Source organism: Nansenia antarctica (genome assembly GCF_963989245.1).
Source record: "Nansenia antarctica genome assembly, chromosome: 13".
NCBI classification, from domain to species: Eukaryota; Metazoa; Chordata; class Actinopteri; order Argentiniformes; family Microstomatidae; genus Nansenia; species Nansenia antarctica.
In genome coordinates, this window is record NC_137683.1 from 31,692,251 (window position 1) to 31,713,920 (window position 21,670).

Here is a 21,670-nt window from a genome sequence, read left to right on the forward strand (position 1 = left end):
TTGGGGACCCCTGATCTACCACAACTAGTGCTACCGCTACCGCTAACCCCCCTTGTACCCTAGCCTCTCTCTCCCATCCTTGTGATGTTGCTGTGCTGTCCTCACTACTAAGCTAAGGATATTGCACAGATAGAAGTGTGAAATTTTGCTTTAACCAAAGTCAAGAAACAAACATCCTCTCTTTGACTATTGTGATTCATTTTATTTTTTGGTTTAAGTCTGTTTGTTGTTTAAATGAAAAACAAAAAGTGGTAAGGCAGAGCTTTAATGATCAGAAAAGGCACAGTCTCAAAGCAAGTAACCGATACTGTACAGTACATTTTTTCATTAAATAAATCTCCCTGACTACCATCACAGAATCAAAAGCCATAACTACAGCTTCGGTGTGGACAGCTAAACATTGTCAACCTGTTGAAAACATTTAGAATAACAGAAACAATTGAGAATAAGGGGACTAAATCATAAAACAGGAAGGGCATAGAGAAGAGGGCAGAGAAGAGAGAGATCGATATGCAACCACTTGGGATAGCCCATTCAGATTGTGTCCGTAATGAAGATAATATTCACAGGAATACAAGCTGCAGTAATCTCATGACGAAATGTGACCGCAGGTGGTGTTTGGTGCAACCAGGCGCAGAATAGAAAGTGGTCAAATCGGTCGTCAAACTATTTCTGACCGACAAGTCAGATTTGCTGGAGTTTTCTTCAAACATTTTTGAAGTAGCCAATCAATATTTTTTCAAACAGTTTCACGATAATTTAATATGTGTATTCGATCAGCAAAAGAAGCTACTTTTAGTTTGACTTCTTCCGACTTGGGGGGCGAATTATTCCATTGTTCGGTTTCATTGGTCGATCGACGTGCCTAATGCTGAACTAGGGGGAGGCCAGTACATTGTTAGACCTGTGTCGATCTATCTATCTGTAATATCATGTAATCTTCTCAGTAAGAGGCTCATTTAGGGAAAACTCTTGTGTGTCTTTTCTGGTGTGACTTCAGGTTTCCTGCTTGAGTGAAAGTCTTCCCACACTGGGAGCACTGGTATGGTTTCTCTCCTGTGTGTATTCTCTGACGCATTGTTAGGTTACCTATACTACTAAAAATCTTCCAACACTGGGAGCACTGGTATGGTTTCTCTCCTGTGTGTATTCTCTGACGCATTGTTAGGTTACCTATACTACTAAAAATCTTCCCACACTGGGAGCACTGGTATGGGTTCTCTCCTGTGTGTGTGTGTTCTCTGATGCTTCTTGAAGTCTCTTCCATCCCTGAACCTTTTCCCACACTGGGAGCAGTGTTATGGTTTCTCTCCTGTGTGAATTCTCTGGTGTGCCCTTAGGCTTTGTTGCCGAGTGAAACTCTTCCCACATTGGGAGCAGTGGTATGGTTTCTCTCCTGTGTGAATTCTCTGATGTGCCCTTAGGCTTGGTTGCCGAGTGAAACTCTTCCCACATTGGGAGCAGTGGTATGGTTTCTCTCCTGTGTGTATTCTCTGGTGGCTCTTTAGGGATCCTGCCTCACTGAAACTCTGCTCACACTGGGAGCAGTGGTATGGTTTCTCTCTTGTGTGAATTCTCAGGTGGCTCTTTAGGGTTTGTTTCAGATTGAAACTCTTGCCACACGGTGTGCACTGGTATGGTTTCTCTCCTGTGTGTATTCTCTGGTGTCTCTTCAGGTATTCTTTCTGATTGAAACTCTTCCCACACTGGGAGCAGTGGTATGGTTTCTCTCCTGTGTGAGTTCTCTGATGTGTCCTTAGGTTTTGTTTCAGATTGAAACTCTTCCCACATTGGGAGCAGTGGTATGGTTTATCTCCTGTGTGTATTATCTGATGTTTCTTTAGGTATTGTTCCTGACTGAAAATCTTCTCACACTGGGAGCACTGGTATTGTTTCTCTCCTGTGTGTGTTATCTGATGTTTCTTTAGGTATTGTTCCTGACTGAAACTCCTCCCACACTGGGAGCAGTGGTATGGTTTCTCTCCTGTGTGAGTTCTCTGATGTGTCCCTAGGGTTTGTTTCCGACTGAAACTCTTCCCACACTGGGAGCACTGGTATGGTTTCTCTCTTGTGTGTATTATCTGATGTTTCCTTAGGTTTTGTTCCCAACTGAAACTCTTCTCACACTGGGAGCACTGGTATGGTTTCTCTCCTGAGTGTATTCTCTGGTGAAGCTTTAGGCAATCGCCCTGATTGAAACTCTTCCCACACTGGGAGCAGTGGTATGGTTTCTCTCCTGTGTGAATTTTCTGATGTGTCCTTAGGTTTTGTACCTGATTGAAACTCTTCCCACACTGGGAGCAGCTGTATGGTTTCTCTCCTGTGTGAATTCTCTGATGTGTCCTTAGGTTTTGTTTCAGACTGAAACTCTTCCCACACTGGGAGCAGGGGTGTGTTTTCTCTCCTGAGTGTCTCCTGTGTTGTTTATGGTTTCCTGATGTGGTGGAGCTGGGCTCGCTGTCTGAACCTGGGTTGGAGCTTTGCTGATCTGTAAGAATAGGAACATATACAGGGTTACAAACACATTTTGTGCAAAACATTGAGCAAAGTTGCCAAAAAGAATGATATTATTTTAAATAGATGTAACTATAGTTTATACTGCAAAACAAGATGGTGTCTGTCTGGTTTCTCTAACATATTGTTAGAGAAAAGGTACAATAATTAAATTCAATTAAATTCAACTTTATTCGCCATGTGCAGTGCACTAGGAACATGATTTGGTATTCAACCATACTAAACAAGCTAGAGTACATACAACAACAAGACAAAAAAATAAATGAAGCTGTAGAGCAAAAGGCAAAATTACCAATAGCACGTTATACGTTATATTTTTGGTATTTACCAATAGTATTTGGATCGAACAAATATTAATCTCAAACTCACTCTAAAACAAACAAAAACTCTAAAGACAATTAATATTATATGTAGATTTAGATTAGATTATTAGATTGTTAGATTCTCTAGACTTCCTGGTTTCTTCCTGTTCGCCAGGTCAGTTGCCCATTTTCAGTAGTGGTTTGTTATTCAGTTATTAGTATAACAGTTATTTCGACATAAACTCCTCCAAAAAAGTTTGGAAACGTTATTTCAGTCAATTCTTATTCCCCTTTAATAATACCAATTGGTATTGTATTTTATATCGTTGGAAAGCCTGATTAGTCACCTGTACAACGAAGTACAGCTTGTAAGGATCATGCATTCGTGGAATGAGTTACACAGCTAAACGTGTGGGTAGCGGCCCAACATCTTTTGCCAAAATCCCCTGCAATATTCTTCGGTTGGTATTCACTCTCGTTTTGAGCTTCAAGTGCTGGCAGGTGTATGTCAGTCACAGGTGTGTGACTGGCACCTAATTGACAGGAATGATATTCTGGGGCCAGTGGCTATCCCATATCTCCAGAATCTGGGACCTAACTCCATCCTCCAGGATGACAACGCTCACCCCCACAGAGCCAGGATCATCACAGAGTACCTCCAGAATTTGGGAGTGGAGAGGGTGGAATGGCCTCCCGTGAGTCCAGACCTCAACCCAATTGAACACTTGTGGGATCAGCTTGGGCGTGCTGTACGTGCCAGAGTGACCAACGCAACCATGTTGGCTGACTTGCGGCAAATCCTGGTTGAGGAATGGGATGCTGTCCCACAGCAGTGTGTGACCAGGCTGGTGACCAGCATGAGGAGGAGGTGCCAAGCTGTTGTGACTGCGTATGGATCTTCCACACGCTACTGAGGTCCCTGACAGTGTAAAATGAATAAAGTGTAAAAATGGCCAATAGGGCCTATGTGTTGTTTTTTCCTTATTACTGTGGGAGTGTGCAATCATCCAATCCACCAAGCAACTCAAAACGAGAGTGAATACCAACAGAAGAATATAGGGGATTTTGGCAAATATTTTTGGGCCGCTACCCACACGTTTAGCTGTGTTGTTCATTCCACGAATGCATGATCCTTACAAGTTGTACCTCGTTGTAAAGGTGACTAATCAGGCTTTCCAACAATATAAAATACAATACCAAATGGTATTATTAAAGGGGAGGAATAATCGACCGAAATAACATTTCTGAACTTTTTTTGAGGGGTTTATATATATATATATATATATATATATATATGTGTGGTGGCCTGGGAAAACCCGTCGGATGTCGCTGGCGTTCGTTCGTGGCAAAGAGCAAATATAGATGGAAATCGCGATTTTGGCGATTTTGATATTATGTGGTATTCTAGTACTTTGAACTCCATACTACATTATGGTGAATAAACATTTTAAGAAAACAAAAGAGAAAGTACTTATTTTGATGTTTTTGTGGCGGGTAGTTTGCTAGCGAAACAACATCACGTTGAACGTGTCTCATTCTCAGTTAAGCAACGCACGCACACATGAGCGAAAGGAGAGACGATACTTCCACCTGTGTTATTGCCAGTTTACTGATGCTCACAATAAGCATAAAGTAATAAAATCTTAACTAGAAGACACACAAATGGATCTGTCCCTCGCATACCGACGAGACGAGCAGACTACCACCGCATCACAAGCAGACAAACGAGACCGACCGATCTGCATAGGCTCCTCCCCCGACCCGGAGGAGAAAGGGGAGGATTTCTCCCCTTTCACTTTTTTTGACATGCTACATTAAAATGCTCATAACTTTTTAAAATAAAGGGCTATCTCAGTCATTCAACCAGTTATGAATAGCTGCGAACTTCTAATTTATGGAAATATAAAAAAATGAAAATGTCAAAATGCCACCATGTGAAGGGTTTTCCCAGGCCACCACACATATATTATATATTATATTATATACAGTGGGGAGAACAAGTATTTGATACACTGCTGATTTTGCACATTTTCCCACTTAGAAAGAATGTAGAGGTCTGTAATTTTTTATCATAGGTACACTTCAACTGTGAGAGACAGAATCTAAAAATAAATTCCAGAAAATCAAATTGTATGATTTTAAAGTAATTAATTTACATTTTATTGCATGAAATAAGTATTTGAAACATCAGAAAAACAGAACTTAATATTTGGTAAAGAAACCTTTGTTTGCAATTACAGAGATCAGACGTTTCCTGTAGTTCTTGACCAGGTTTGCACACAGGGATTTGGGCCCACTCCTCCATACAGATCGTCTCCAGATCCTTCAGGTTTCGGGGCTGTCGCTGGGCAACACAGACTTTCAGCTCCCTCCAAAGATTTTCTATTGGGTTCAGGTCTGGAGACTGGCAAGGCCACTCCAGGACCTTGAGATGCTTCTTACGGAGTCACTCCTTAGTTGCCCTGGCTGTGTGTTTCGGGTCGTTGTCATGCTGGAAGACCCAGCCACGACCCATCTTCAATGCTCTTACTGAGGGAAGGAGGTTATTGGCCAAGATCTCGCGATACTTGGCCCCAGCCATCCTCCCCTCAATACGGTGCATTCGTCCTGTCCCCTTTGCAGAAAAGCATCCCCAAAGAATGATGTTTCCACCTCCATGCTTCACGGTTGGGATGGTGTTCTTGGGGTTGTACTCATCCTTCTTCTTCCTCCAAACACGGCGAGTGGAGTTTATGCCAAAAAGCTCTATTTTGGTCTCATCAGACCACATGACCTTCTCCCATTCCTCCTCTGGATCTCATTGGCAAACCTCAGATGGGCCTGGACATGCGCTGGCTTGAGCAGGGGGACCTTGCGTGCGCTACAGGATTTTAATCCCTGACGGCGTAGTGTGTTACTGATAGTTTTCTTTGAGACTGTGGTCCCAGCTCTCTTCAGGTCATTGACCAGGTCCTGCCGTGTAGTTCTAGGCTGATCCCTCACCTTTCTTATGATCATTGATGCCCCACGAGGTGAGATCTTGCATGGAGCAAGATTGCAAAGAAGGCGAAATTGTGAAAAAAGCGTTTCTCGAGGCTGCAGATTGCCTTTTCGATGACTGATGACACCTTGCAAGCCTGCCTACCTACACCTTGCAACCAGCTCCTACAGCCCTGACTACTAGAAACTAGCTGCCTCCTCCCAGTGCCAGGTCTCCCACTAAGGTAGAGAAATGCATTTATTTCCTCCTTTCAAACTAGGGAACTACCTGTTTTGTATCTGGTTTACTTTTCTGTTTGTTGGATCAGTAGTTGGCTATGGTACTGCAGACTGGCTGTCAGTGTTTGAGTGAGAGAAAGTGCAAGTGATGCCAGAAATAAATATGCTGCTGCTGCAAGCTGCAAAGTTCATTAAAAGATCTATTTTTGAGTGAACAATCATTTTAATTGTCTTTATTTTTAGTTAGCACATGCCTACAACAACAACTAAAAACTTCAAGCTAAATTTAGAAGCTGATTTAGAAGATGATAGCTAAATAAGAGCGATTGAGTAATTGTGCGATAAGCTGTAATTCATGATCTGATTAGTCGACTAATCGTTAAAATAATCGGTGACTAATCGACTATGACAATAATCGTTTGTGGCAGCCCTACGTCAGACACAATAAAAAGTGATTTATTGTTATTTAGTCTAATATGTATTAAGAGCTTTTAAATCTATCCTCTGACGGTGGTGACTTTAGAACTGACGGTGGTGACAGTGGCCTCATTACAACATGCATCCAAACATCCAAAAGGTATACCACTCAAGTCAATGCCTTCTTGCTTAACAACTTTATTTAACAATTTGGTACAACAAATAACAATTGTGAGCACTGTGATAAACATTTAATAAAGAGCATAAGGTACAATTAAGCAATATCATTAATAAAAGTACCCCTTCCCCATTAATAATCATCATAGTAAAAAATACCAGTAGCAATAGCTGATGTCTGAAGTCCTAAGAGAAGAGAAATGGTGTTGTTGAGTCTAACAAATTGGAGGATTGTTTTGAACTTGTCGGCTGTTCACAGACAAGCGAGGCATGTCTTCTGCGCTCCTGCACCCAGTTCAAGACGATGTCAGTGATGAGCTGAAGAACAACAGACGGCGGCGGCGCCAGACCAGACGAGATGATCGTGGAGTGAAGATATTATTAAAGCGTACGCGCCTGTCGATCACCCGTCGCATCGCACAAACAAACCCGGCGATTCGTTTTTTACTTGCTCCGGGCAAGCGTTACTGTGGAACCCTGCCTTGCCTTGACAGTCATGTTCTTGTTCTTGAGTGCGTTGTGGAACAGCAGGGTTTTCTGGGGGTTTTGAGTTGGCTTCCCCGCAGCAGCTTCTTGGTGATTCTTGTTTGTTTATTCCTAGTTTGTTCTCGTACACAACGCTTTTTCATTTTGTTCCGATCCTTTGTTTACCTCTTGAAGTTTATTATTTGTCAATCTCTCTAGAGCATCGTTTCTCAACGGGGGCGGTACCGCCCCCCAGGGGACGTTCAGACAACATCGGGGGGCGCTGGAACAGATATGTAAAAAAGGGGGGCGTTGAGGTGTTCTTGGGGGGCGTTCGCGCATTAAGTATTTTTCTCATGAAAAACAGCTGTGTTATTACGGGCACATTCGTAAATGCACGAACGCTGAATGTCGATACACGATGAACGGTCAGTTCGCTCGGACAAACCGTGTTTCGGTCGACTGTTCGACCCTGCTGGCTGCCTGTACCGCCCTGTAGAAATGTGATTGGCTGAGCGGGAAGCCTTTTCTAAAAAGCTGCTAGTTTGGTTGCAGTGCGCCGTAGAGCCCTACACGTGCCCATCTCTGAGCGCTCTGAACTTGGCCGGGCTCTGTGATGCAGACACACGTAGCTCAGCGCCCAAAAAAATAAAAGTGAGAGTGTCATCAAGAAGATGAAGCTAAAAACTCAGCTAGCAAAGGCAGAGCTTTTGATAGTTTCCAATGTGTCTGGGTAAGCTGCATTGTAGAAGAATCTTGACAGTTCATGTACAGTGCAGAAATTGCAATACTATGCTAGTCTACGATAGAAAGAACCCCGGTTCATCCCATCTGTAACATCATGTTGACCAATGCCCAACTTCTATGAGTGTTTTCCTTGTAGGCTATGCTTGAGTGACATATGTTTCAGTTTGTGGGCTCATTGTAATTGTTGCGTTCGCTTCCTTTCAATACAGCTTATTTAATTTAGTTAAAATGAGTGCTAATACCATACCACCATACCAGAACATCACAGCAGGAACAACCTATCTCAAAAAAGCGATTGTAATAAACCAGTCCTGAAAGTTCTCTGTCGCTTACCAATAATCAAACCTAGAGAAATCAGCTACGAATGTCCCCTCCCCTCGCAGGTTCATTACAGTATATTACATAAATGTATTACTGTTAAGTGTTGTTGTGGATGTTATCCCTAGTGCCATTCTGAGGTTAGCATTGCGATGTGTTTGCAAACTAAAATACGATCGCTTTTTTGTGATATGTTGCTCCTCTTGTGATGTCCTGGAAACGAACGCATCAGCTGCAGCGTCTTTTGTATTGATCAGCTGTCAGCAGTGTCATAAATGCACGAACGGTCAGTTCGCTCGGACAAAACCGTGTTTTCAGTCAGAGCGCCCATCTCTGAGCGCTCCCAGGGCGCAGAGCTCTGAACTTTGGAACTTTGTTATGTTTTGATATGAGAAATTCGAAGTGGTCAGTTTATGAAAATAATACCATAGAATACTAAATAAAATATTAAAATAATAGCCCCCTAGCGTTTGCCGCCATATTGTGACCCCCCCCCCCCCAAAGTCCAATCAAAAATGAATAAATATTAGCATCATAAAACAGCAATTTGGAGAAATGCAACACCAGCACACTTAAAAAAACTAACAATGTTAGTTGTAATGTACAGTTCTGCAGCCTACTGTTTGTTCTGCATCGGACATGTGTGAAATTGCTGCTGTTCCGTAGCAGTCTGTTTGTATTCTCTGATGTTGTCTAAGTTTGTTTAACACTCAGAAACAGCATTTTTATTCACATTCACATGGCTTTTCTGCTCTCTGGTAAACTAATGATAATGATATTCCAACTGCCCAGTTAAATCCAATCTATTATTTGGCATTCAGTGACATGCTTTTTAAATTATATAACACAGAATATTAGTCAACATTAATATTTAGGGAAGAAAATAAGCCTACTTTTTTTGATGGGGGGGGCGGTAAGAGGCCTGGATAATGGACAGGGGGGCGCTGGCCCAAAAAAGGTTGAGAACCACTGCTCTAGAGTATCCTGCTATAGCCTGCCCACTCCGAGCTGGCTCGTGTATGGCCTGATCCACTGGACTGTCTGGGGGAGTTACTGGGTGATATGAGCCCCCCCCCCCCCACGTTGTCTTGATTTTTGTTGTTGATGTTTCCAAGCCATTCTCTGACTTCTCTTTTCCATTTCATTCAAGTCGTTGACAGTTTTTATCCTCCCTTCCTCCACCCTCTTCTTCCATCTTTGTCTTTCTGTTCTGAGGTACTCCTCCTTCAACTCTGCCTCACTGGATTTTCTCTCTCCTCTTTTTTTGACATTCCCTGTTTCTCCTCCTCCTCCTCTCCTCCACAGATAGCTGCTGCCTAGCCATAACTTCCTAAAATACATAAAGTCAAAGTTGAGTGTAATGACTATAAACGCAGCTAAAGCGGGGGCATATATATTTGGTTAAATGTCGTCATGCCATTTTCATTTGGCGTTGGTCATTGGAGACGCATAGCTTACAAGGGACATTGTAGGTGTACTATGTGCTATGTAGGTAGGCAGGAGGTGCACTAATGTGCATCCCCAATGACGTAAGCCAAATGAACTTGGCTATAACAGTGAATTGAGAAAGACAGAAGGCACACCTCATCCCCTAGGATCGGGCCAAAGTTCATCCATGGTGGTAGTAGCATGAGGTCTGTATGGATGAAATATAGGGGAGATTACATAAATAAGAATAAAATAGAGGTTAATGAAAGATTATAGGCCATATTGGTATTTATTGCGGTAAAATATTATATTCTAGCCTCCCTTGAGGACCATTTGGAGGTTTTTGTCACCACCGTCAGACAGAAAACCTGATGGTGACAAAAACCTACTCTTTTACATGCTATGCGTGAGTTGTTGACATTAGCCATCTTGTTTCCCCTCTGTTGCTAGCTACCCCAGACCTCTTCTTAAAAAGTATTACATTTATGTCATAATCTAATCTAATATTTTCTATACAAAAGAGACAGTGTTGACATGTTATGGTTGTGACAGTAGCAGTGTCAATAAATATATGTACAAGTTTTAGAGAAAATAGCAAACTTACGGGAGCTTGAGTGATCTTGAAGCATGCAGTAAAGCTGAAGGTTTGAAAAGGGGGTCCTCAGGAATGCAGTTGACCTTGCAGTTGCCTGATTTTATTGCTTTTTATAAATATCTGACGGTGGTGACGAATATGTGGGACACATTTAGAGCAACCACATAATAATGGTAAATATTGTTCAAAATTCACTGTTTGTAGTTTTTAATACATATTACAATGTACTCTTTCATTTGGTAAAAATATTATTCAATTCAATTATTATAATTAATTAATTATTTTAATCAAGTTGAAATGATTATCCTATCCGCGGACAGCTGATTTTGTAGGCAATGGGCCAGCATATAATCATTAATTCCATACAAATTAAAAACAAACCTATGAAAGAACCTTACATTTGTAAGAACCTTACACCCTCTGATTATAACCTTGATCCGAATTATTAATGAAAATGTTATTCATTTCGAACAGAATTAGCACTTTTCTTAGTGGGACATGTTTTTGCCAACATTTCAAGAATCAGTGAGTAGTCAGTGCAAAACTTGATTTCCTCTCACTTCAAACCAAAAAAACTGGTCAGAAATCTTGGTGTAATTCTAGACTCCGATCTAAACTCCTAGAGCAGGGGTGGCCAACCAGTCGGAGACTAAGAGCCAAAAAAATTGTTGGGGTACCAGAAAGAGCCACATCATACATGCGGGCTCACAAAAGCGCTCACTCTCTCTCACACACACACACACACACACACACACACACACACACACACATGTAATACATTTCCAATAGGCTATGAGACCAGTGTTGTCATTTCAGCAAAGGCCAAGGTATGGCAAGGTACAGAGTGGGGGGGTTGAGGGGGGGTTTCCCCCCCTTGGTGGATTTTTTTAGCCAAATCAGTTGTGCAATAGTAAATTTTGGTGAGTTGTTTCTATACAATTGACTTATATGACATTAAGGTAATGAATAAAGGAGACAACTACAGTATGTAGGTGGTAATCTACATCTTTCCTAGCAGGCAGACTGGTTCAATCTCCTTAGAAACAAAACATTACAGATTTAGCTATTCTCAACTCTAAATTAACTGCACTGTTAAAACACTAGTATTGTGAGACCTCACCTGTGTCCCTGTACTTATCTCTGCTGCCCTTTGACCAAAAAAGGTCTTTATGTCCATTTTCCTTTTTTTCCCTGGCATATTTTTGTTACAGCTCACCTACTAAAAGTGAGACGATTTACAATATCAAAACATGCTTGCACACACATATAACTTACACACAAGTTAGTTTTACTGGCCCCAATTTGGTACAATTATTACTGAAATTATTGAGAATAGAGACATTGTTGACATACGTAAACTAGCTGTTGTAATCTTTAATGTTCGCTAACTAGCTTGTTAGAGTTAGCTTCACAAGCGCGGGTGACGTTAGGTCCGTTTTTTCACTAAAATAACATTAGAACATGTTTGACAGAACATGAGATGACATGAACTTGTTCATTAATATATTACATTTGAACCAACAGTATTATGGCGTTTATACAGTTTGTTTAACCCACCTGAATGAACGAGAATCATGGACATGATTTTAACATTAACGTTACTCATGGCTTGTTTATTGAGGAACCGATGTCCCGCTCCAGTGTTGCCAGATTGGGCTACTTTTGGTCACACTGGACGGGTGAATTTGGCAGCTTTTAGCCTGGTTGGGCTGGAAATTGTCAAATCCCGTCTGGCAACCCTGCGCTCCACTACAGCGCCTGGCTGGTGGGGTGAGATGGAGCCGGGAGGATTTTGAGTTACCGTTGTGTGGAGTGGATAAAATCACCAACATGACACAACGTGATTCAGATTACATTTTCTGGAAAACAATGTATATCGAGACACAGAGAGTGAGCCACGCACTTTTAATGAATAGATTGAAGAGCCGCACACAGACAGGCAAAGAGCCACATGCGGCTCGCGAGCCGCGGGTTGGCCACCCCTGTCCTAGAGCCACATAAACTGGATAACTATATCAGCCTACTATCACCTGAAAAACATAATAGGAATGAGAGGTTTCATGTCCAAGCAAGACCTTGCAAAACTCATCCATGCATTTGTTTCGAGTAGACTTGATTATTGTAATGGTCTACTAACAGGCCTATCTAAAGGAGCTGTTCGTAAGCTGCAGCTCATCCAAAACGCAGCTGCTAGGTTCTTAACAAAAACGAAGAAGTTTGAACATATTACACAATCCTGAGATCCCGACACTGGCTACCAGTCTCTCAGAGAATTGAACTCAAAGAATTCCTGCAAGGCCCATAAGGTCACCTGAGACTAATCAGCTAATCATTCCAAGAGTGAAAACAAAACACGGTGCAGCAGTTTTCAGTCACGCTGCTGCATGCTCCTGGAACAAACTCCCTGAAGAAATCAAACAGGCCCACACCCTAAAAATATTTAAATCTAAGCTGAAAACCTTCATGTTTTGCAGCAGTTATGATTAAACACAAACACTTCTATCCATTAACTATTGTCTTATTAAATGTTTTATCTATTTACCTCTTATATTTGCTTTTATTCAGTCATTTTAATTTTCTTGCTATGTTCCTCTTGCTGTATTTTTTAATAATGCATGTAAAGCACTTTAAATTGCCCTTTAAATTTTGTTGTATGAAATGTGGCATACAAATAAACTTGCCTTGCCACTGGCAGCATTGATTTTCCAGCAGTGCAATGACCCTCACCACTATACAACAAAGACTTACCATCCGTGTCTTCAATCTCCACTTCTACTTCGGCCTCTTCTTCTTTCACCATCAAGCCATTCTCCTCTACATCTTCTTCCTCCAGCTTCACTACCACCATCGCTGGACCCCACTGTGAGGTTTTCAGGTCTGGAGAACCACAGCCAGATCCGGGGGACTCTGTGGACTCTGGTTCATACATGGTTGCTGCTCTGAGGAGGACCTGCAGCTAGAAACAAAAGAAGCACAATCAGGTAAAACTATAAATTACAGCCAAACATCTGATAGACAAGTTCTGCAAATGGGCAATAACCACAGTATCAGAATGACAGTTGGGACATTCATCAGATAGTCTTAAAGACGTATGCCGTGCCCTAAGCTTGACACAGTTAATATCCAAACCCACACGCCATCATTAGAAAAACCCTGGGAAATCTACCCTGGTTCTATTGACTAACAGACCCTAAAATACATATCCAGCAGCATGTTAGCAAATGTGATATAAGTGATCACTGTTCCATTGTGTGTCAGAGATGCTTATTTGCCAGAAGTATAATCCCTGCATCACTTCAACAAGAAACTTTAAGTATTTTGATGCACAGCGTTTTCTACATCAAGACCAGAGGTATTCAATTACATTTCCCAATTAAAATTCAACAAGGTCCAGTTATAGAAAATGTCCTCAAGCAAAGGTCCGGAACATCATAATGTCTAGCTTGTGTTATGATTCAGTGACACACACACACACACACACACACACACACACACACACACACACACACACACACACACACACACACACACACACACAGTGCTTTAAATGCATTAATACTATTTTATAGTCAATACAAAATATATGTCTTAATACTTTAAATGAATGTGCAACAATACTATGTGCAATATGACAACCCTTGTGGACATAAGGTTCAGATATAGGAAAAGTTTGGATATTTATAGCATAGCATAGAGTACAGCACAGTGTTTTATTGTATAGTATAGTAGTATAGTATAGTAGATAGTGTACATAGCCTTTATTTATGTAAACCAGCTCTTTTCCCTTTTTTATTTTACCCTTGGCCCTCATGTTTTTAGTCTTTTTCCAAGCACCAGGGGAGCCCCCCCTCCTAAATTTCGTTGTATGGTACCTGTACTGTATTAATGACAATAAAGACCATTCATTCATAATACTGTTTTATACTCAACACAAAATAAAATAATATATTTAGATGTCTTTAAAAGGCCAAACTGATTCCATCACTTATTAAGCCACTATCACTATAACAATACAGAATAACATATATACTAGGGATGGACCGGGGTTTATAAAAATAGAAACGTTTTTTTATCAAAACCGTCTGAAACCTGTTTTTTTTTTTTTTTTTTTACATTTTATCAAAATATCATAGATTGCTATATAATACATGCCTAGAGTGTGTACAAGAGTGTGTGGTTGAAGATGCTATAAAAGTGATTTTGTAAACACTATAACTTTGTTATAACTTGTCAAATAAATGACATGTCTAAAAAGACGGGTCACGTGACAGCTTCTCTTCAGAGCAGAGAGTGAGGAGAAAAAAAACAATGGCTAGCGTGAACGAGTTGGTGTTCAAGAAAAACACGACTTCTGTTGTATGGACTCATTTTGGAAAGCTATTTCTAATCAACACACAATGTAAACGCAATGAGTGAGAGGTTTGGTCAGTTGTGAAGAATAACTGAGGATTAATATCTAATTGGGATTATATTTAAGGGTAACGAATCACTCTATGGGAAAGATAGTTGCCGTCAGTTATTGGTAGATAGGAAAGTTTTTTTACAATTACTCGCTTACATTTAATAAGATCATTTTCGCTGCTCTCTGTAAAGCGCATTGGGTCACTTTTGTGAGAAATGCGCTATAGAAATAGAATGTGATTTGATATCAATCAATCAACCAAACTTTATTTATGTTCTATAGTACAAATCATGCATTGAATGTAACTCCAAGTACAGTATTTACTAAACCACAATATAATAAAACAAGAGCTATACGGATCAAGAGTGTTAGTGCACAGCGCCACTGTGTGTGAAGGCGCTACTGAAAGTGATGACAGAACGCATGTCTCAGAAGATACGCGGTCACTTAGTGACGCAAAGGTAGTTCTGTATTTATCTCTATCTGTATTAGTACATTTATTTTGAAAGCTCTATTTTGACAGCTCTACCATGGGCACTTTTATTTTGATGGGGCATTCTTTGTTGATTGACTTACGACAGTTCAGGACGAGTCAGTCTCGCGGCATGTGGTTTTTATGAAAAGCTTTAAGTATGTTCACTGCATAATTCTAAGTCTAATATTTCAGTGATTATTGAGCAGTATTCAAATATTTAAATACATTGAGCAGCAGCTGAAACTTTGTCTAAGAACCAAGATATTGAGAAAGCAGTTCATTCAATGAAGACGCTGTTCCAAGAGATGATCTTCCGTGCAGGCGTGCACCCTGGATCAGCGGAGCTGGTGTGTTAAGTGTTCATGTGTTTTCATGTATGGTGTAGCTTACAAAAGTCTGCCTTTCCACTTATATTTGTGAAACTAAGTAGCCTAAATGTGTTGCGACTGTGCTTACGGTGTTTTAATGGTGTTCAACACGAGTGTATTGTAGCAGTAGGGCTCAATTATTTGAAATTGGCGCTTTTTTGGGGGGGGGGGGGGTTAACCGGAAAACCCCGGTTTTAGTCTTTGACGGTTTTTCGGTTTCAATAATTGGAAACCGTCCATCCCTAATATATACATGTCTTTAAAAGAACAAACTGATTACTTATTAACTTTGACTGCCAGCCATGTTCAGAGCGGAGAGCTCCACACTGCCAGACTTTTGGGGCATTTTCACTGAACTTTGAAGACCCACCAAATATTGACTTTTCGGACTACATAAACATTGAACATATCTACCAAAACTTTAGACTCTCTTCTTTCATCAGAAAAAGAAAGTTTGTTTCTAGCCTCTTTGAGTGTTTAGAAATCGGCCGTAGAACATAGGGTGGTTTCAGCAAAAACACCTGATTTTGACCAATAAACAGAGAAAACGAGCTTTTTCTGCAGATTTATTATTATTTATTTTTTTTCTGCACTTTTTCTGTATCATCCGACTCTGAACTGTTTGAAGAGTCGCGCGATGGCCGCGATGCTCCGCAATGCTCCGCGCCGCAATGCTCCGCGCCGCGTTTGGCACATACCCTGATCCGTTTCGCCATTACTACAACCCACAGCAAGCCACTTCCTTCTCCAGGCTTTTATCGAACTACTGCCCCCATCTGGGACCGAAATACATTACACCCAAGTCTGAAATTCACTCGCTAGGTGTAGAACATGTCAATAACGCGATCCCCGCGAAAAATAAAAATAAATCTATAAGACGCCAATTGGCGTCTTTGGCAGTCAACGTTACTATTCTATAAGACGCCAATTGGCGTCTTTGGCAGTCAATGAGTTAAGCCACTATCACTTATATTCTCCTTCTTGGCAACACGTCCCATAAGGCTTCCCGTCACTACTCAGGGTTTTTCCTGGCTCAAAATGAGGCGGAGGTGGTACCAGTGGTGTTTGACATCGGGGGGGGGGACCCATGAAGCGGGGCTGTCTGGGGGTCCTTAAACGAGCATCAAACACTTAATTTCTTGCATTCTGGTGAATTGATATGCACCAATTTGTGCCCTTTCTCCATCAATTTATGGTGGAAATTGCATTATATATGTAAAGGAAAAAACAATATTCAGGCACCAGATGACCATTCAAAATATAATATAATGTAATATAATGCAATATAAGGCTCTCAGGCATTCTGTACTTTCAAATATGTATTCTCCTTGAGCAGTCAACATCAACTATCAGCTGTTTCGCTAGCAAACACGAAAGCTAACTTATTTGTGAAACAGCGCCCCCGCCACCACGTCGGCGCAGTGCCGCAATTGCAGTTAGAAATGACAGAAGTTTTTTCGAGAGCTGGAGGCGGCTATGACGGAGGCGGCCGCCTCATAGTTCTCTATGCAGGAAAAACCCTGCTACTCTCCTCTATCCATGCCCAGCGCCATTTATTCCTTACTCCTCGTTCTAGTATAGCTGTGTCTTCGCCAGGTTTAAGAAACTTGGCTTCCATTTTAATAGACTCTTACTAAAGTTAGCGAGATAGCGGGCTGCTAAAAGCGAACATCTCTACAAGCTAACATTACACTCATTCAAACTTCTTAAGGCCCGCCCCACTACTCTGCCTCCGATTGGCTAGAAGTCGTTGGTTGGCTTCAGCAATGTGATACCATTGGTAGGCGGAACTGTCTCTTTGCTGAAGATGACTCTTTAAATTACGATGTAAACAAATAGCATGTGATTTTTTATTTTATTTTTTATCAAAATTCCCCCGCGCCGGAAATCTGGCACCGTGCCGGAGAACTTTAAGCCCTGTATATTAGTGTTGTCACGATACCAATATTTTACCCTGCGATACTATACCAGCTCAAGTATCACGATACTGAGTAGTATCGCGATACCGCGGCACTTTTGTAACACTTTTTATTTTTATGAACATGCAATGTATTTATACAAGTTACAATAACTTAATGAGTGGTGCATGAATAACATGCATTTGAATGAATGAATGAATCAATGGACTTTATTGTCATTGCTACAGTACAGGTACCAAACAACGAAATTTAGGAGGGGTGGCTCCCCTGGTGTTAGGAAAGGGGGAAAAAAAACACTTGGTTTACATAAATAAAGGCTATGTACACTATCCACTGTACTATACTGTACAGATAGACGACTAGGGTCATATTGCACAATAGTATTATTTCACATTTATTTAAAGTGTCACAGTTTGCAGGCTTGACCACAGGCTTGACCACAGTTTGCAGTTTAATGCATTTAATGCATTACACTGTAACTCTACAGGTAAGTAAAAGTACTGAAACCGATATTTTTGTACTTATTATGTTTATTAATAAGTAGTTTGAAACATCAAACAGACCAACTGGCCTTTTGCAAGAGTATAGCAAAGTAGGTGTGTGTGTGTGTGTGTGTGTGTGTCTGTCTGTCTGTCTGTCTTTCTGTGTCTGTATGTCTGTCCGTCTGTGGGGTCTTTTTCACGAACTTGAAAAGTAAAAGCAAACACTGGCATATCAAAAATATAGAGGGCTACTTCCAAGTTTAGATGTAATAAGCTCATGAGGTAAATGTATATGTTCATACAAAGGCTACACAGCAGCAGGATGATGATCAGTGATGATGTATAAATGTATCATAATGTCAATGATTCACTAAATTAGACGCAATTATGTTACGAGGCCGAGAATTTTAGTAGAATAGTTTTGCTGTGATATGATTGGACAATTTCTATTTTGGGGCGTGGCTTAGCGATAGGTCCATTGCATTTTATCAACATAAAAGTGGTTGTCAGATACATTAGAAAATATGACATAGGAAATATCCCCATGCTCTGAATGCATTAAAAACTGAAACTTGTTTATCATTCTAAACGGAGATAGAACTAGGGATGCACGATATTATCGGCACCGATATTTATTGGCCCGATAATGGGACATTAATGTTTATCGGTATTTATCGGTTTTATAAAATTTAGCCGATATTTAACCGATATTATGAAGCCGGAAATATTTCTGCAACCGCGCTCTGCTTCCGGTTTCCGCAGTTTGTTTTGACGAGACGCGAGCGAAACATGCCTTCCCCGGTGTGGACATTCTTCACAGTTTCTGAGGCAGATATTGCGTTTGCAATTTGCAACACATGTTCGACAAAAGTTCGGAGAGGAGGGCAAAGGTCTACGAGTTACAACACAATGACACATCTTGTAGCGGGTAGATAGTAATATCCCTCCCCTGGCCCCTCTGTTTTCCCTTGATAGCTGACAAGCTAACGGGTGAAGTAGCGAGGCCTGCTAGCAGCTAGCCTACAACCCCTAGCCAGCAATGGCTAACGTTGAGGCTAGCGGACCTAGCACAGCCGAGACGTAAATGGCTAGCTGGGACACCCACTCTAAGTGCGCAGCGTGTCTGGGATTAATCCACGCCCAGGCCGCTGTTATCTCTACCGATGAGTGTATCCACTGTGCAGTGTTCCCCAAGAAACTTCTCCGCTGACGGCTAAGTCGCATGGCTAGCCTGTCGGGAGAAGATCCGCTGCCATCACAGTCTAACGCGGACATGTCTCCAGGTTTACCGACACCATGCTGGGCGGACTTAGTGCCACATAGCCCTGACATCGGTTTCCCGGTACTGGATGACAAGGGAATTGACAGCTTTACCGCTGCTCGCTATTGTAATGTTCTTGACAGACACGGACACGACTTTACTGTAGACATACTTTATTTCTGGTTGCTGGCCGCGACCTACGGCAACTCCGTTGGGACACGACGGATACAGAAAGCGAATCACATCAGTGTGTTAGTGTGGTGTAGTGAGACAACACACAGTATGTTACAGCTATGACCCTAGGAGAGACTCGGACAATGATGAGGTCGCACAACGCATCTAATTACTCTTAGGTGAGCCTTTTTTGTTTTCATAAAAGGAGGCCAGATCTTGGCTAAAAAACGCATTGTGCACTGTCTATAACAGATTTAGTTTGTTAGAGGAAATAATAAATGAACATTTGAAGAGTCAGAAGTGTTCTCTTTGTTGTGTTAACAATAGTGATGTAAGTTAGATTTGGTGAGATCACTATGGAATATTAAATCATCAATCTTTGCTCACTACATAGCCTTTCTTACCTTCAGGTGTGCATGAACTACAGGTTATCAACTGTGAAATTATATCTGAATGGTCTTTATTGTCATTGATATAGTACAGGTACCAAACAACGAAATTTGGGAGGGGGAGCTCCCCTGGGGCTAGGAAAGAAAAAATAAAACAATAATAATAATATCGGTATCGGTATCGGTTATCGGCCACGAGAAGCGGGTAAATATCGGTATCGGTATCGGTTGGAAAAAAGGCATATCGTGCATCCCTAGATAGAACCTTATCATTCTAAACGGAGATAGAACCTTCTCATTCTAAACGGAGATAGAACCTTCTCATTCTAAACGGAGATAGAACCTTCTCATTCTAAACGGAGATAGAACCTTCTCATTCTAAACGGAGACAGAACCTTATCATTCTAAACAGAGATAGAACCTTATCATTCTAAACGGAGACAGAACCTTCTCATTCTAAACGGAGACAGAACCTTATCATTCTAAACGGAGACAGAACCTTATCATTCTAAACGGAGACAGAACCTTATCATTCTAAACAGAGATAGAACCTTATCATTCTAAACGGAGACAGAACCTTCTCATTCTAAACGGAGACAGAACCTTATCATTCTAAACGGAGACAGAACCTTATCATTCTAAACGGAGATAGAACCTTATCATTCTAAACGGAGATAGAACCTTATCATTCTAAACTCACGACTTGTTCTTGATTTGCTATTATTATTTCCTCCGGTTCAAGTAGGGGGGGGGGTACCGTAACGTTACCGGCGGCGTGTATCCCCCGACAACCACATGGGTTTTGATTGACACCGCGGACTAACCAATCAGCGTAAACCGGCTGAATTCTTTTTACTCGCGCCCAGACAGACATCCAGATAACGTCAATATGGTAATATTGTGACTGCGGAGATGTGCGCGAGCAAACAAACTGGGATCTGTCACAACGGTGTCGCGAGCCAGTCTTGTCCTCATTAGCAGAACCAGTGAATTTGGTAATAGAGGTAACACATTGCCCCGCTGGTACCGTGTTCAACACGGTAGTATAGTATTCCACGGTAGTACCGTTGTATAAAGCTTATGGTATAGTAGGCACCGTGACATTTTGGCACCGCGGTATATCGTTGGTACCGGAATATCGTGCAACACTACTGTATATATAAGTAGCCTAGTAGTTGTATCAATGTCTGTATGTTCAACAACTGAATGTCAAATCAGATAAATAAAGAACAATTCAATAATATTTATTGTAAATTTTCACATTGAACTGGAGGGATTATAAATGATAAGTACTCTAATAATAAATAAATGTTCTTTTCTCATTTCAAGTAGGCCTAAAATAAGGGCTGCCAATGTTAACGCTCACGATTAATGTGTAAACCTTACAAACGTGTGATTTGAAAATGTTCCAAAAAGATGGTTTCCAGGTGTCCATAGACAGCTCATTCAAAAACGTAAAAAAATAAGTTTTTAAAAAGTACTAACCTCCTCCCTCATTTCTTCTCCTCCATCCTCTTCTTTCACCATCACTCTCTTCTCCTCCACTTCTTCTTTCACCATCACACCATTCTCCTCTACATCTTCTTCCTCCAGCTTCACTGCCACCATCTCTGGACCCCACCATGTGATTTTCAGGGCTGGAGAACCACAGCCAGATCCGGTGGACTCTGGTTCATACATGGTTACATGAGCTGAAGAGGACCTGCAGCTAGAAAACAATGGAGGCACAAACAGTGCAGAGTCAATTCACAGCCAACCAGTTCACTGAAAGCCCATCTAGACTGACAGGACTTAGCTGCTGTTGTACTGAGCTAATTCAATGACTTGGCTAAGATTACAGTTATGCACCTGGCTGTATAATTCATCATATCCAGGGTTCGACAGTAACGAGCAAGTAAAAAAGCGTTACTGTCGAACCCTGATATCAATTCAATGACCACCATTAGCATACTGTACACCTGGCACCCTATGGTGAATTATTGAACACAATAGGCTACTTGTGGACAGGATTCACAGCATGTGTATGACTTACTGATCAG

At 41.3% G+C, this 21,670-nt stretch overlaps 1 protein-coding gene across 1 annotated transcript; it reads right to left on the reverse strand.

Moving 5' to 3' along the window:
- Positions 1-403: 403 nt before the first annotated feature.
- Positions 404-21,311, reverse strand: LOC308169534 (uncharacterized protein; the record flags this gene model as incomplete). Its single annotated transcript, XM_080544218.1, has 4 exons — positions 404-408; positions 2,210-2,488; positions 12,910-13,117; positions 21,117-21,311. The coding sequence occupies 4 exons, from the start codon at positions 21,309-21,311 to the stop codon at positions 404-406; spliced, it is 687 nt and encodes a 228-aa protein (XP_080400344.1).
- Between the last annotated feature and the right edge of the window lie 359 nt (positions 21,312-21,670).